Source organism: Hypanus sabinus, chromosome 22 (assembly GCF_030144855.1).
Source record: "Hypanus sabinus isolate sHypSab1 chromosome 22, sHypSab1.hap1, whole genome shotgun sequence".
Classification (NCBI taxonomy): Eukaryota; Metazoa; Chordata; class Chondrichthyes; order Myliobatiformes; family Dasyatidae; genus Hypanus; species Hypanus sabinus.
The window spans coordinates 20,905,498-20,923,305 of NC_082727.1; the positions used below are offsets into that span (position 1 = coordinate 20,905,498).

At 50.9% G+C, this 17,808-nt stretch overlaps 1 protein-coding gene across 1 annotated transcript in view; it reads left to right on the forward strand.

The window, feature by feature from the left end:
* The first annotated feature begins 2,918 nt into the window (after positions 1-2,918).
* The window catches only part of LOC132379743 (collagen alpha-1(XVII) chain-like), a 71,413-nt gene continuing 56,523 nt past the window's right edge, over positions 2,919-17,808 (forward strand). The window contains exons 1-8 of the mRNA XM_059948027.1: positions 2,919-3,054; positions 8,497-8,562; positions 8,804-8,866; positions 10,394-10,438; positions 11,690-11,770; positions 13,262-13,381; positions 15,573-15,620; positions 17,779-17,805. Of these exons, the coding sequence (XP_059804010.1) occupies positions 8,508-8,562; positions 8,804-8,866; positions 10,394-10,438; positions 11,690-11,770; positions 13,262-13,381; positions 15,573-15,620; positions 17,779-17,805 (439 nt within the window). The 5' untranslated portion in view covers positions 2,919-3,054; positions 8,497-8,507. The remainder of the gene's footprint in view (positions 3,055-8,496; positions 8,563-8,803; positions 8,867-10,393; positions 10,439-11,689; positions 11,771-13,261; positions 13,382-15,572; positions 15,621-17,778; positions 17,806-17,808) is intronic.

A 17,808-nucleotide genomic window follows, 5' to 3' on the forward strand; every position in this document is an offset into this window, starting at 1 on the left:
GGTTAGATCCTCAGAGATATTAATACCCAGGAACTTGAAATTGCTCACTCTCTTCACTTCTGATCCCTTGATGAGGATTGGTTTGTGTTCCCTCATCTTACCCTTCCTGAAGTTCACAATCAGCTCTTTGGTCTTGCTGACATTGAATGCAAGGTTGTTGCTGTGACACCACTCAACTAATTGGTATATCTCACTCCTGTGTGCCCTTTCATCACCATCTAAAATTCTGCCAACAATGGTTGTATCATTAGCAAGATTACAGATGGCATTTGAGCTGTGCCTCGCCACACAATTGTGGGTGTAGACAGAGTAGAGCAGTGGGCTGAGCACACATCCCTGTTGTGCCAGTATTGATGGTCAGTGAGATGGCAATGTTATTTTCAATCCACACAGGTTGTGATCTTCCTGTTAGGAAGTCGAGAATCCATTTGCAGAGGGAGGTACAGAGATTATGTGTTTCCAAGTCAGAGTGCACTGTATCGGGGAGTGGAACCTGTGGCTGGTTGTTGCCTGTAGACTTGTCCTTCTTGTGGTGCATCTTAGGAGAATCTATTGAGTAGTGTAGGTGAATTACTGACATACATTTTCAGATGAAATACATCGTGAACCAGTGGTGGGGTGTTGTGGTGTAGAAGGTGTGTGTGGGCTAACAAATAGCTGTTTTGTCCTGGGCAATGTCAAGCTGGAGGGTTGGTGGAGTGTTCCATCACATTCCTGACTTACAGACGACGGAGTGAAAAGTGTAGTGGAATCCCAGCTTGTAGGCATGGACATACTGGACTCCATGGCCAGAGTGGACATACTGAGGTCCATGGCCAGTGCGTACATACTAGACTTCATGGCCAGTGTAGATATTTTGGAGTCCATGGCCAATGTGGATATACTGGACTCAATGGCCAGTGTGATATATTTGGGGTTCACGGCCAGTGTGGACATACTGGGGTCCGTGGCCAGAGTGGACATACTGGGTCCATGGCCAGTGCGTACATACTAGGCTTCATGGTCAGTGTAGATATTTTGGAGTCCGTGGCCAGTGTGGATATATTTGGGGTCTGTAGCCAGTGTGGACATACTGAAGCCTGTGGTCAGTTTTGGGAATAATGTGGATATACAGTAGATAGATTGACCAGCCTGGGTCAGAAGTTGAGGGTCACTGGGAACTGGAGCCCAAGGACTTTCCTCAATGGGAGCAAAACCCAATGGGGTCAGTGGAGAGACAGCATGTGTTCAGTGGATCAGAGTTGTTTGTGGGAGTCTCTGTCAACTAGATGAACCCACGTACCTTCCTCACCATCCGTACCTGTTTCCGCTCATTCCCACCTCTCTTCCTTGAGGGAGCTGTCAGCCAGAGGGAGATCCCAGAGTTCAGCCAAAAGAGTGAAAACAGTTGCCTGTGGGCAGGAGGGAAGGGGTGAGTAGGGTGGGTGGTAAGGACAAAGTGAGATGGGCATGAGTGGTCCAGCTCAGGGAGGGGAGTCAGCTTCAGATCTTTGTAGGTGGGTTCCCTAGAACACGACCCAATTCTGCAGATCCACTCAGTGAGCACAACACATCCGCCACTGATGAGATCGCTCAGGCTGAGAGAGTGCTACCTTGTTGGAGGGACAGCAGTGAAGGAGAACTGCTCTGTTGGTAGTTTGGTACTGAGCGAGCACTACTGTGGTCAACATTGAAGGAGAAACACACTGTCGGAGGGATAGTAATAAAGAAACACTGTGCCAAAAGACCATCCAGTGTGGGTGACACTAAGATTAGGGGCATAGTGTTAGTGGACAGCGGGGAAGGTTATCAAAGCTTGCAACAGGATTAAGACCAGCTGGGGAAAAGAGCTGAAAGTGACAGGTAGATTTTAATACAGACAAGTACAAGGTGTTGTACTTTGAGAGAACAAACCAGTGTATGACTTATATGATGAGTGGTGGGGCAAGGAGTTCAGTAGAACAGAGGAATCTGGGAATACAGGTCCATAATTCCTTGAAACTGGCATCACAGGTGGATAGGGTCGTAAATATAGCTTTTGACCAGAATATCTGGTACAAGAGTTGGGATGTTATATTGAAAATGCCCAAAGTGTTGGCGAGACTTAATTTTGAGTATCATGTGCAGTCCTGGTCACCTATCTACAGGAAAGGTGTCAATAAGATTGAAGGAATGCAGAGAAATTCTACAAGGATGTTTCCTGGACTTGAATACTTCGGATATAGGGAGCAGCTATGTTAGAACTTTATGCCCGGGACCGCAAGAGAGTGAAGGGAGATTTGATAGAGGTATTCAAAATTATGAGGGGTATAGCAAGCTGAGGTTGGGTGAGACAAGAGCTAAAGATCATGGGTTAAGGGTGAAAGGTGAAATGTTTAAGGGGAACGTGAGGGGATATTTCTTCACTCAGAGGGTGGTGAGTGTGTGGAACGAGCTGCCAGAGGAAATGATGGATGCGGCTTTGATTTCAAGGTTTAAGAGAGATTTGGATAGGTACACGGGTGAAGGGGCCTGGAGGGATGTGGTCTGGATGCAGGTCAATGGGCTAGACAGAGTAATATTTCGGCACGGACTAGATGAGCCGAATTGCCTGTTTCCGAGCTGTAACGTTCTATGAAACCGAAGGAGAGCCACTGTCGTGGAAAATAGCTGAGGGAGCGCCTCGGGCGGAGGGGCAGTATTGAGGGAGCGCCGTAGTCGGGCCAGCTGTTAAGGGACACATGCAGCAAGCAGGGGTAATCTGTTTGCTAGATCCTGGCAGCCGGGCGGCCGCGGTCCGTTATGGAGCGGTTCCAGGGCGCTGGAAATGGAGAGGGTGAAATCCTGGCCCCGAGGCGAACTTTGTAGGTGTGGGTGCGGTCTGTGACACTCCCTTCGAGTCGGCACTTCGCCTCCACAAAGGAGCCTCCCTTCCAAGACTGGGAGTGAGACTGCGGTGAGGCAGAGGGAGAGAGAGAGAGAAGGAGAAACATTCCGACACAGTGGTGTACACTTTGCACACTTTCTCCCAGCTCCAGTAAGGAAGCGAGCGGCAATCTACAGCACACCCGAATCGAGGCGGAAAGGCGAGGCCAGGTAGGAGCTACGGCGGGGTCGGGAGAAGGACCGTTCTCCCACCCAGGTCCCCACCGTCTTCCAATCCATCCACCCGAGGGTCCCACCCTCTCCCAAATACCCACCCAGTCTGTTCAACCCTGGTCATCTCGTTCCATCCATTCCACCCTGCCCACCTCAAGCAGCCTCTTCCCAACCGATTCTACCCCACCCCATTCCACACACTCCATCACGTACCCCACTCGCCCCACCAGGCATGTTGCCAATCGGAGTGTTTATTCGCCAGGGAACGCGCGGCAGGGTGTAACCTTCCCATGGAACCTGAGAGACGGGAACCTGACAGCGGACGCTGGAACCCGGAGCAACGCACGGTCTGCAGAGGGAACTCAGCGGGTCAGGCAGCATCCGTGGAGGGAGCCGACGTTTCCGATCGTACTGCCCACGCGTTTCCATGGATGCTGCCTGACCTGTTGAGTTCCTCCACTGGCAGTGTCTTTTGTAGATCATGGTCTGTGTTGGGAAGTTTGGGGGGGGGGGGGGTTGTGATGGGGGAGTGTGATGGGAAAGGATTGAGCTGACCATGTCTCATTATACCTGCCTCAACCACTTCCTCCAACATCCCCTTCCACACACCCATCACTCCTAGTGTGTGAAGATTACCTCTGAGATCAACTTAAATACCCCCCAACCCTCACCCTAAACCTGTGCCCTCACCTAACTCCATCCTATCACCACTATTCATGGGTTTTTGAGATTCTTCTAAGTCTTCACATACTACCCTCCCCAAGAAACTTCTCCAGACCAGTTTCGAAGTTTCTGGACAGGGGGTAGGGTGGGTGAGGGATTCGCTCACACTGTGGGATGACACCGACAGACCCTGAAGTCTAATGAGATTACACCAAACCCTCATCAGCCCTGAGTTGGGGGGGGGTGGGTAAGTGGTAAATGGAGGTAATGAGTCTGCACACAGACAGTACAACTTTGTGGAAAAGTAAGGAATCAGGAGCATGGAACAGTCCCTTCAGCCAACCGTGTCTCCACCAGACACAATGCTAAACTAAATCTCGTCTTCCTCCACATGACCTATACACCCTCCATTTCCTGCACTTGCATGTCCCTAACAGCCTCTGCCATACGTATCTACCTCCACCACGTCCATGGCAACCTGCTCCAGGCACCCACTACTGTACTCTCAAAAAACTTTGCTCCACACATCTCCCTTAAACTTACCCGCTCTCACCTTTAATGCATGTCCTCTGGTATTTGATATCTCTGCTCTGGGTGACAGATTCGGACTGAGATTACCCTAACTATGCCTCTCATAATTCTACATACTTTTATCAGCCATTGGCGCTCCACAGAGATTGCCCTCAGTTTGTCCACCTTCTCCTCTTAGCTCCTACCCTCTAATCCAGGCAGCACCCTAACAAACTTCTTCAAAGCCTCCATATCCTTCCTGTAATGGGGCAACCAGAACAAACTCAAAATAGGTTAGCAAGGCTGTAGGCACTGGGATAGAGAAGTGGAGAAACTGGACCCCTATGCACCTTGGCTGGACCACACTGGGAAGACCACCCTGTGTAGAGGTCTGGCCAGCTCTAGAGAGGGTACAGAGATGATTGACCAGGAACATCAGGGTGCTGGTGTTCAGGAAAGGGTGTGCACAAGGGCAATGGCTGAATGGTGACGGAGGTTTGTAAGGTGCTGAACAGGGGATTGAAGAGAAACTCCACTCCCCAGGAGCAGCAAGAGCGCGGAGGGGCAGAGGCGTCCAGGCGAGGAAACACCGAGGTAGAGCATAAGTGCCAGCACAGACCGATCGGGCTGAAAAACCAGCTTCTGAATCTTTACTCCTTGTGTGGAGCCTGTGCCTCTTGAAACCCAGCCCAGGGAGACAGCCTCTTGCCAATCACCCTGTCAGTCTCCAGTGCCTCAGTCCCTGTGATAGGGGTATTGAAAACCAGAGGACACAGGCTTAAGGGGAGAGGAGAGCGTGTTAAAGGGAATGTGCAGTTGATACCATTCCTGGCCGGGGGTCTGTCATCTCAAAATGACTGACCATTCAGAATGGAGATAGGACATGGAACAGTAAAGCGCAGTACTGGCCCTTTGGCTCATAATGTTGTTAACCTTTCAATCTGAGAAGAAATTCCTCAATCAGAGAGTGGTGAACCGCCGACTCTATTCAAAACAAGGATCTCTGCATTCTTAGATGGTGAGGGGTTAGTACCGAAGATCAACCATATGTGGAATAGGCAAGAAGGGCTGAATGGCCTGCTCCTACTGCTGAGAAAACTTCCAATTCTGGGGTATTAGTAAAACCACACTTGAATTGTTTTGGACCCCTTTTCTAAGAAAAGATGTGCTGACATTGGAGAAGGTCCAGAGGAAATTCACGAGAATGATTCCGGGAATGAGTGTGTTTGAGGAGCGTTTGATGGCTCTGGGCTAGGTCTCACTGGAATTTTGAAGAATGGGGGAGGTGGGTAATCTCATTGAAGCCTATTGAATATTGAAAGGCATAGAGAGAGTGAGTGGGGAAAGGATGTTTCCATTCATGAGAGAGTCTAGGACCAGAGAACACAGCCTCAAAATAGAGGGACATCTCTTTAGAACAAAGAATTTCTTTAGCTGAGGGTGGTGAAACTGCAGAATTCATTGCCATGAACTGCTGTAGAGGCCAACTCATTGGGTATATTTAAAGTGGATGTTAACAGGTTCTTGATTAGTAAGGGTTTCAAAGGTTAGAGGAGAAGGCAGGAGAATGGGTTTGAGAGGGATAATAAATCTGTCATTATGGAATGGAGGAGCAGAATAGATGGGCCAAATGGCCTAATTCTGCTCCTATGTCTCATGGATTCTTTCTAGTGACCCTTTGCTGCATTCCTCCCATGCTATACACTCTTGCTGAGGCATGGATTCTGGATGCTCTATTCCAGAACTCTGCATAACAGGAGTAAGACGAACTCTAGAACAGAACAGAGTGGAGAGGAAGTGTGTGAGGAAAGAACGCGAGGGAGTAAAGAGAAAGTGAGAGGGGAGAGAGGAACTGAGAGTGGGAGAGAAAACCCAGTGCGGGAGAGTGCAAAAGACTGGAGAGAATGTTACTGGGAAGAGAGTAAGAGTGGAGAGAAAGTGAGAGAATGTGTGTAGGAGTGAAGATAAAGAGACTGAGAGTTATGCACAGGAGACAGAGAACCAGATATAAATGTCTCCGTACCTCTCCCTCTGTCTTTCACTCTCGCTCTCCACTACGTTCACTCAACTCCCCATTCTGTAAGACCATAAGATAAAGGATCAAATTAGGCCAGTCTGCCACGGAATCTGCTCCACCATATAATTGTGGCTGATTTCATTTCAATCCCATTCTCCCACCTTCCTGTAACACTCAATGATGGTAACATTTCATAGATTCACCATCTGCTGACTAAAGTATCTCCCCTTCACCTCAGTTCTCTTTATTCTGAGTCTCTGCTTTTGAATCCTGGACTCTCACCACTGATGGAAACATCTTCTCTATGTTCAACCATCCAGCCCTTTCAGTATCTGATAGGTTTCAATCTGAGATTCACCCCACCCCACCACAATCCCTTCTCTAATCCATAAACACCCCCACTCTCCTTACTCCTCCCCCAACACCTCCCTCCTTCACCCCATCCCTCTCATCAGCTCCCTCCCTCTTCCCTGCTCACTCACCCAGCCCTTCCCTCACTCCCTCTCAGGTGCTGACAGGTCCTGCTGAAACATCCCCTCCCCACTTCAGTCAGAGTTAACTCCCCAGAGCCTGTGCCAAGGCTGATTCATCTGTCTGCAATGTGAGTCGATTGAACCTTGGTTTAACCACCAAATTGTTCTGATGGAGGTCGAGCCCAGGAGCTTTCTAACTCTCTGATCTGTTTACAAAATCTGGGAGGGGCTCAGATTACAAGACTTTGTGTAAAAAGCTTAGACTGAAGCTTTCCAAGCAATCACAGTAGTAGGATAGCAGTCAGGGACCAGGGTTAAACCTCTTCAGGACAATCAACGTGCCCAGGGTCTTGACGTCCTGCTGGGATCAACTGGTGATCCCACTGGGAATATCGGCTGCAGGCAGTGAGCACTGGGATCCAGCACCCTGAAAAATTCCCAGGAGGGGGTCTTGTTTGATTCCGGTGATGGGTCTGTGAGGAGTCCAGCCCTCCACATGTTCCCCCAGGCACCTAATTGGTGAGTTCCACACATCAGCTGAGAACTCACATTGGCCTCATTCCCCTCGAAGTTGAATAACCATAGGATCAAACCCAGTGGCGGACGAGGTCAATCCACCATAATACTGAGGGCTGTCACACAGTTGGGGAAGGGAGATGGTACTGAGAAGGCACTGAACTGTTTGAAGGGAAGTACTGAGGGAGTGCTGCACAGTAGGAGTGGCGTTACTGAGGGAACACTGTGCTGTGAGAGAAGTGGGGAACTCCCGAGAGTTCTGAGTGCATACACGAGGGGTGATTGAGAAGTTCATGGCCTAAGCTAGAAGGAGCCATTTTAGAAAACCTGGCACATTTATTTTTCAACATAGTCCCCTCCTACATTTACACACTTAGTCCAGCGGTCGTGGAGCATACGGATCTTGGACCTCCAGAGAGTGTCCACAGCAGAGTGGTTGATAAGTTCATGGCCTGAGGTAGAAGGACATGAGTTATACAGCTCTCGTTACATGCAAATGCAGTTCAACTCTTTGAGTGATTATGCAGAAAGTTTGAAGTTAATAACTCATCTCCTTCTACCCGCGGCCACGAACTTATCAATCACCCCGATGAGTTATTAACTTCAAACTTTCTGCATAATCACTGAGTTGACCTGCACGTGCATGTAACGAGAGCGTATAACTCATCTCCTGCCTACCTTAGGCCACAAATTTATCAATCACCCCTGCTGTGGACACTTTCTGGAGGTCCAAGATCCGTATGCTCCACAACCGCTGGACTAAGTGTGTAAATGTAGGAGGGGACTATGTTGAAAAATGAATGTGCCAGGTTTTCTAAAACTGACTCCTTCTACCTTAGGCCACAAACTTATCAATCACCCCTCATATGTTTAACTGTCCATCAATGGGACAGGGTATTGAGATATTACCCTCATAATTGCAGCTAAAAGTGAACCCTGATGGACTTGGCCACTCTCAGAGTTATGTCCTGGACCCGTCCCGCTCAATCAGGCAGCGAGTCTCAGACCCCAGCTCTCTGAGGAAGGAAACACTTGCTTGTCTCCTGCCTGTCTCTGGTTGATAGACGGGATAACCCTTTCCCTGCTGTTCACCCTCTCCATGCCCCTCAGTTAAAACCTGGACCCTCCCTTTAGCCTTACCCCCTCCATCACTTCCGATCACTAGTGTCCTCAGTAACACCCTCAGTGCGTCTCCCAGCTCTGGGTGACATGGTAATATCTCTGTGTATAATGGACTTCTCTCTCTCCCTCTCTCCGCAGCTGATAATGAGATGGAGGTTATTGGAAGTTACCACAAACTGACCCACGGTGACCACTTAGACTCTGGTAGGTTGTCCAGTGTGTTCCTGGCGGTGTGGAGGGAACCTTGTGGGAGGGAGCAAACTAAAGGAGTATTGAGCTATGTCACGTAACGGCCCTGGGTGTGGTCGTAAACCACAGCACTCGTTGTGGCTGGCTCAGAGGGCACAGAGATTGGTTGCAGGTGGAGACATGGGATCTGGACACAGGGAATGGACACCAGGCTGTTTTATCTGTTTAACTCCACCCTTCCTCTATCTGTCCACAGGAATCTTTGAAAGCGAGCACACCAGGAGCAGGAAGGCAGATCGAGGGGGCTTCTTGGACAATGGTGAGTGATGCTGGCCAGGAAGGTGAGTCAGTGAGGGGAAAGGTGTGCTGAGAGGAATCAATGGAGAGGATGTCCAAGGAATGATCCCTGGAGATGGCAAGAGTTGAGAATCACATTGAATTCACAATGCTCTTGCAGTTCTTCAGGGGGATGTACTCCCATGGAGCAGGGGGCTGATCTGGGAACTGGGGTGGTCCACTTCAAGACTGAATTGAGGAGAAGTTTCTTCAGTCAGTATGTCTTGAATTCTATCCCCTGGAGGGACATGGATGACCAGCCTAGGAGCTGCTTCAGGACTGGTGTTTTTGTTGAGTAACCTGGTTGTCATGTTTGTTAGGTGGTACCTGGTTATTTCTCAGACCGGAGTATTTCACCCTGATGTCTCTGCTCATCACACTCCAGCAGCTGTCTCTCATCTTCATCCACCCCTCCATCAGCTGCTCCATCTGATTATGTTTCTCTTTTACCTACCCCTCTCTGTCTGTCTCCATCCGTCATTTAATCCTGCCTCTAGCTTCCTTCTCCACACCCCTCCACCAGACCCTAAACCCCCTCTTCAATCCACCAGACCTTTCTCACACTTCCCTTCCCCAGTCTACACTGGCCATCTCCACACCCCCCCACCAGACCCTAAACCCCCTCTTCAATCCACCAGACCTTTCTCACACTTCCCTTCCCCAGTCTACACTGGCCATCTCCACACCCCCCCACCAGACCCTAAACCCCCTCTTCAATCCACCAGACCTTTCTCACACTACCCTTCCCCACTCTACACTGGCCATCTCCACCCCTGCTTCCCTTTAATGCCCCTCTTCAACCCACCAGACCTTTCTCACACTCCCCTTCCCCACTCTACACCAGCCATCTCCACCCCTGCTCCCTTTCCCTACAGGCACTTAATGCCCCTCTTCAACCCACCAGACCTTTCTCACACTCCCCTTCCCCACTCTACACTGGCCATCTCCACCCCTGCTTCCCTTTAATGCCCCTCTTCAATCCACCAGACCTTTCTCACACTCCCCTCTTCTCTACACCACCCATCTCCCCTCTCCGCTCTCATCCTCATGCAAGCTTTCAGCCTGAAATGTCAACAGTTCCCTCCCCCACAGATTGACCCACTGAGTTTGTCCGGTAGATTATTTGTTGTTCCAGCTTCCAGCACGTGCAGTCTCTGGTCACTGCATTTCTCAGATCATGGTCCCTGTCAGGTACTAACTCTGCCAACGTGACAAGCCAACAACAGTGTTCACCTGGACAATCTAGACCTCTAACCGTTGTTAACTGTACACTTCGGTGGTCCCCCTCCCCAGGACCCACTGACCGAGCTCGGCTCCCGTCTCTCTCAACCCACAGCCCTGTAGAGCTTCCATTTCCTCCAGCTCTGGCTTCTCTGTCAGCCCTGCCTTCAGTTGCCTGGGCTTGGTAAAAAACGGTGGATAGTGAATGCCTCTGTGACCCTCTGTGGGACAATTCTGGTGTTACGTAAACACAACGTGATGTTAATGGCTCTTCCCTCTTCTTTTGCAGTTATTACTGAGCAGGTGACCACTAAAGTGACTTCTCTACCTCCAAGTAAGTGGTCAGCAGACCCCAGAATTACTTGGGATTCTGAATGTGGCAGGAGAGTTGTGTTGGGGGGGGAGCTCCACACTCAGCGCTGGGGGAATATCATTTCCGGGAATTAGACTCATCTGGAGTAGAGAGCTGGGATCAGTAGTGGTGGTCATGACCTGGCTTCCAGGAGCAGGGATGTTCACCAATTGCACGGTGTTCTGTTCCAAAGGAAGCAGCCCATGCCTGAATCCAGTGAGACGGGCAAACAATTGATTCACAGAATTACTACGTTGGCCAAGAGGCCCTTCCTGACCGCGGAGAGCTCCATTCTGCTATTCTGCCTCTGTTCTCCTGACAACTATTTTTTCGCCAGTTCCTGTTGAATTCCCATCCAGTACAGAATCTTAATCCTTCTCTCAGATCCCCAAGCGACCTCCTCCATTCCAAGAACACCTCCAGCTTCTCCAGCCTATCCATGCAACCCAAGTCCCCCAACTCCTCTGTATCCTCACTGAGAACTTCACATCTTTCCCAAACTGCTGCCCTGACAAGGACATCTGTCACTGGTCCTAAGCACCAGAGATTCTGCAGGTGCTGGAAATTCAGAGGAAAGTGCCCGAGGAACTCAGCAGGTCAAGCAGCATCTATGGAGGGGGATGAACAATCGACATTCAAGGCCGAGACCCTTCATGAGGACTCGCCAATCTTTCCTCCTCACCAAGACCAAATGCTGGCCCTCCCAGGAAAGCTGGAGGTGCCCCAGCCATTGTTCCAGCTGGCAGCTCACTGCTGAATGGAGATGGGTCAACTTTATCCGCTACATACATTCACATGGATTAGAAATTTGCTGTGGTGTGTTGGTGCAACATGCAATGATGAACAACATCCAACAACTATAAAGAATTGTATATAAATAAAAACATAACAAAGTTAGAGGTTAAAGCAAGAATGGAATAAAATGTGCATAGATAACGATGCAAACAGCATTATCAACAGTATTTTAAAGTGTTTACAGTATAGTGCAGTGATGGGGGTAATAGATAGAGGGGGTGGGGGTAACCAGAATGTTTGATCAGATTAACCGTTTGGGGAAATAAGCTTTTAAGATGGTGCAAAGTTTTGTTTCAATACTCTGATAGTACTTTGCAGAAGGGAGCTCCTGGAACGGGCAATTTGCTGGGCAGGTAGTGTCCACCATGATGCTGAGCTCCCGAAGGGTGGCCACGTCCCGAATACGGATTAAAACCATTCTCTTTGTAATTCCCACAGGAGCCACGTACAGCTCCAGTTCCTTGTCCCGGAGAACGGGCGCAGATGTCATCGGATCGTCCAATAGCTTCCTCATAGGAAGTAAGTGCATTGTGGGGGCTGGGGAGGTGGGGGAAGACTGAGCGAGAAAGTGAAAGGAAGGAGGAGAGGGAGAGAGAGAGAGAGGGAGGGAGACAGGGAAAGGGAGAGGACCTGGTGTTTACTGTTCAGTGATCAGTGAGCCCTGTGGTCAATGCAAGGTGAACAGAGGAGGGTTGTGGATGCCTGCGATGGTGGAAGAGGCAGAAACTTTAAAGACTTTTTAGAGATGTTCAGGTAGGCATGTAATTGTGAGGAAACTGGACATTGTGTCAGCAGGAGAGATTAGTTGGCCATTTGCTTACTAATTTAATTGGTTTGGTACAACACTGCAGGCCGGAAGTTCTGTTTCTATGCTGTACAGTTCCATGTTCTATGAAGTCTGAACGTCACAGCCCCCGAGTTCTCAAATCTCTACGAGTTAACTAGGGCAGTCGACACTCCAATGCCTGCAAGTCCGAGTCTGCTTGAGGCTGGAGGCCACAGATAGCCAGTCCTGGTGTTGGAGGGCTGTATCTGGGCATGGTTTGGTAGGAGGAATGGGATTTGTTTTGCTGTTGTTGTTATGTTGCAGGTATGCTATATTGGCACAGGAGTGTATGGTGACTCTTGCGGGCTGCCCCCAGCACATCCTTGATCGTGTTGGTTGTTAATGCAAACAGAACATTTCACTGAATGCTTCTATGCACATAGGATCAATAAACCCTGAGGGAGTTCGAGAAGGTGAGGGGCAGGAAGAGGGGACAGTGAATGAGTGGAGAAAGAGAGGGGGAAGGGTGAAGAGGAGAAGGATGGAGTGATAGGGATTGATGGGAATTGAGGAGAGTGAGGGTGAGGGATTGATGGATGGGAGTGAAGACAAGAGTGTTACGGACAGGGAATGATGGCAATGTAGATGAGGGAAGAGTGAGGGGAGGGAGGGAGTGGATAGTGAGGGTGGAAATGAGAGGGGTTTGTGAGGGATAGGTAGTGCTGGGAAGGTGGGGTGAGAGGGGAGTGTGAGGAAAGAGTGAGGGGAGGGAGTGAGGGTGGAAGGATTGAGTGAGAAGAGGAAGTAAAGGGGATAGTGAGGGTAGAAATGAGACAGGAGTGTTAGGGATAGGGAGTGATGGTTATGTGTGTGAGGGGAGAGTGAGAGGGAGAAGGGAGTGAAGGGGATAGTGAGGGAGGAAATGAGAGGGATTGGGAGTGATTTGAGGGAGAGTGGAGTTGAGTAAGGGTGAGAGGAGAGTGGTTTGGGGGAATGGGTCAAGTGTACTGGGAGAGTGTGAGAAAGAGATGGGAATCAGAGTGAGGAGAGAAACTGGGAACAGCAGAGGATGAGTGAATGAGTGAGGGAGGAAGAGAAGAGGTTAGTGAGACGGGGACAGCGAACGAGAGAGGGGTTTTGGCCTGTCTGTCCATCAAAGTGTTGGGCATCAATTGGCCGAATGGGCAGCAGGAGCGGAAAAATGCCTTCCACTCGTATCCAATACCTCGGTTTGTTCCCAACAGCCGGACGAAGCTCCTCCGGGGGATATTCCCGCACACGGTTCCCCAGCTCCTCCTACTCAGTCTCACCAGACACCACACTGGAGCGTAAAACTGCCTTCTCCCGGAATGCAGGATATGATGGTATGTCAGGGACCGGAGGGAGGAGAGAGTGTGTGAATGAGAGTGAGCATGAGGGGGAGTGTGAGTGTGCGCATGAGGGTCTACACAGTGGTGGGCCTGCACGCTGCGTCTCTGGGGTCCACTGCTGCTCGAGATCCCCTGTAGTTCAGCCTGGGACCCAGTTTACGCCTGAGGCCCCGAGGAGGCACTACAGGAGTCTCGGTGGTGGAGAGGCTCTAGACTGGCAGGAGGAGGCTTACACACTCGGCTCCTCTTTTCACCCTCTGTTGAGAAGGGCAGCCAGCGGCAATAGCTGTAAGCAAGGAGTAGCAAGCAGAGAGCACTGTGTGGCACGCAGAATGCACTAACTACAAGCACTACGGCACTACAAGCACTACGGCACTACTACACTACTGCACTACTACACTACTACACTACTGCACTACTGCAATAACTACACTACAAGCACTATGGCACTACTGCACTACGGCACTACTGCACTACGGCACTATGGCACTACAAGCACTACGGGACTACTGCACTACTACACTACAAGCACTACAGCACTACTGCACTACTACACTACAAGCACTACGGCACTACTACATTACAAGCACTACGACACTACTGCACTACAAGCACTACCGCACTACTACATTACAAGCACTATGGCACTACGGCACTACTGCACTACTACACTACAAGCACTATGGCACTACTACACTACGGCACTACTACACTACAAGCACTACGACACTACTGCACTACTGCACTACGGCACTACAAGCACTACAGCACTACTGCACTACGGCACTACTACACTACAAGCACTATGGCACTACTACACTACGGCACTACTACACTACAAGCACTACTGCACTACTGCACTACGGCACTACAAGCACTACAAGCACTACCGCACAAATACATTACAAGCACTATGGCACTACGGCACTACTACACTACTGCACTACAGGCACTAGACGCTTCACACACACCCTGTGAGTGGATACTCTCACACATACTCTTCCCATACTCCGGAAGATCTTCAGACTGTCCTTGCTGAGGCGGTGAGAGTGTACAGCAGGATGGGGCTGACTGTCAATACCACCAAGACAGAAGAGGTTTGCCAGTGGAGTGCCAGTGTCCCACCCACCCTACCTGCCGTCACAGTTGGTGATGAAAAGCTGTCAGTAGTGCCATCTTTCAAATGTCTGGGGAGCATTCTCTCTGAGGATGGCGGCATTGACAACGACATCCAGAGCCACATTAAACAGGCATCAGCTGCCTTTGGGAGACTTCGGCATACAGTCTTTCAGAACAGGAGCCTTCGTCCCTCCACAAAGGTCACTGTATACCAAGTGGTCTGTGTCACCACCCTCCTTTATGGCTGTGAAGCTTGGGTAACCTACAGCCGTCATATCAAATCCTTGGAGCGCTCCCACATAAGCTGCCTTCAGCGCATCCTGGGAATTCCTGGCGTGAGGGGGTGCCTCACACTGAAATACTTGTAAAGACCAACTGCAGAAGTATTGAGGCCATGATCACCCAGCGTCTGTTACAGTGGCTGGGACACGTGATAAGGATGCCCCCATGTCGGCTACCCCGCAGAGTGTTACACGGCCAGCTACATCATGGTCAACGCTCAGCTGGAGGGCCGAAGAAGCGCTATAAGGGTCAGATGAAGAATGCTTTAAGGAAGTGCAAGATCAGACCCGAGGACCTGGAGGATGTTGCTGCTGACCGTAACACTTGGGAACAGCTGTGTAGGGACGGGTTTCATATTCTGGAGATGGAAAGAATAACCGGAAGACAGCAGAAGAGAGCCAGGAGAAATGCAGCCATGGTTGCCACCACTACCACATATACGTGTCCCACCTGCAATAGAGCTTGTGGGTCCAGGATAGGACTGTATGGTCAAAGATCTCACCGTTAAAGGAGTGGATGTCATCATCGGATTTCGATGGACAACCGAAGAAGAAGCATGAGGGTGTGTGTGGGGGGGGGGGGGGAGAGAGAGAACTCTGGGAAAGCACTGGGAGAGTACATGAATGTGTTGAGGGAGAAGCGTATGTGTGGGAGAAAGAGCATCGGACAGGGCTGGGAAAGTATGAGAGGGAGGGTGTGTGAGAGAGAGGGAGAGAGGATTAGATTGTTCTGGGGGTATCCCCGAGGTTCTGAAGGTTTTACTGAATGAATTTTTTTTTTGCAGGAAGTTCCAGTGGGAATTCATCCCCTGAACTCACCAGGAAAGACTTCAGTAAGGATATTAAAACTTCAATATTATTCACACAGACCAAATGGCCAGGAATCCCATGCCACCCACCGCCAAAGGCAGGAAGAACTGAACTAAGGTCCCCAGGATGTTAGGACAGGGACCAGATTGTCCATCTACCCTGGAGCCTGCTTCCGACCATAGAACATAGAATAGTATAGCACAGTACAGGCCCTTCAGCCCACAATCACAGCACGGATCAGGGGCCCGATCTGTCTGTTCCCCAAACCTCTCCACTCCCCCCTCCCACAGACACTCGCCACATAGTTACTTCACCACAACACCCCTGGGGGGGGGGAGCTATGGTAAAAGTTTACCACATGCTGAGAAGAAATCTCCCCCTGCCCCTCCTTTCTCTTCGTCTGAAACTAGCCTCACCCTAGCCTATCACTGGTTCTAGATACCCCCATTGGGGGAGCCATTTCACAACACACCTTTACAATCATCCGGAGCTTTATTTTGTGTATAACGCAGTACTGTCACTACCTGAGAGAGTGTGGAGGAAGCTTCACTCTGTGTCTGACCCCAGGAGTGTGTGATGGGACGGTGCGAAGGGAGAATCACTCTGTGTCCGACCCTGGAAGTGTGTGATAGGCTAGGGTGGAGGGACCCTCGGAGTTTCACTCTGTGTCTGACCCGGGGAGTGTGTGATGAGACGGTATGGAGGGAGATTCACTCTGTGAATGACTCCGGGAGTGTGTGATGGGACGGTGTAGAGGGAGATTCACCCTGTGCCTGATCCCGGGACGGTGTAGAGGGAGATTCACCCTGTGTCTGACCCGGGGAGTGTGTGATGGGACGGTGTAGAGGGAGATTCACCCTGTGCCTGATCCCGGAACGGTGTGGAGGGAGATTCACCCTGTGCCTGATCCCGGAACGGTGTGGAGGGAGATTCACCCTGTGCCTGATCCCGGAACGGTGTGGAGAGAGATTCACCCTGTGCCTGATCCCGGAACGGTGTGGAGGGAGATTCACCCTGTGCCTGATCCCAGGACGGTGTGCAGAGAGAATCACATTGTGTTTGATCCCGGGACGGTGTAGAGGGAGATTCACCCTGTGCCTGATCCCGGAACGGTGTGGAGAGAGATTCACCCTGTGCCTGATCCCGGAACGGTGTGGAGAGAGATTCACCCTGTGTCTGACCCGGGGAGTGTGTGATGGGACGGTGTAGAGGGAGATTCACCCTGTGCCTGATCCCGGAACGGTGTGGAGAGAGATTCACCCTGTGCCTGATCCCGGAACGGTGTGGAGGGAGATTCACCCTGTGCCTGATCCCGGAACGGTGTGGAGAGAGATTCACCCTGTGTCTGACCCGGGGAGTGTGTGATGGGACGGTGTAGAGGGAGATTCACCCTGTGCCTGATCCCGGAACGGTGTGGAGAGAGATTCACCCTGTGTCTGACCCGGGGAGTGTGTGATGGGACGGTGTAGAGGGAGATTCACCCTGTGCCTGATCCCGGAACGGTGTGGAGAGAGATTCACCCTGTGCCTGATCCCGGAACGGTGTGGAGGGAGATTCACCCTGTGCCTGATCCCGGGACGGTGTAGAGGGAGATTCACCCTGTGTCTGATCCCGGGACGGTGTAGAGGGAGATTCACCCTGTGTCTGACCCGGGGAGTGTGTGATGGGACGGTGTAGAGGGAGATTCACCCTGTGCCTGATCCCGGGACGGTGTGGAGAGAGATTCACCCTGTGTCTGACCCGGGGAGTGTGTGATGGGACGGTGTAGAGGGAGATTCACCCTGTGTCTGACCCGGGGAGTGTGTGATGGGACGGTGTAGAGGGAGATTCACCCTGTGCCTGATCCCGGGACGGTGTGGAGAGAGATTCACCCTGTGCCTGATCCCGGGACGGTGTGGAGGGAGATTCACCCTGTGCCTGATCCCGGGACGGTGTAGAGGGAGATTCACCCTGTGTCTGACCCGGGGAGTGTGTGATGGGACGGTGTAGAGGGAGATTCACCCTGTGTCTGATCCCGGGACGGTGTAGAGGGAGATTCACCCTGTGTCTGACCCGGGGAGTGTGTGATGGGACGGTGTAGAGGGAGATTCACCCTGTGCCTGATCCCGGAACGGTGTGGGAGGAGAGATGACCCGCCGTACGGCGAATACTAACATATCGTCGCTGATTTTATTTTGGCAGGTACCAGGGGCAGGAGTCAGAGTCGAGGTA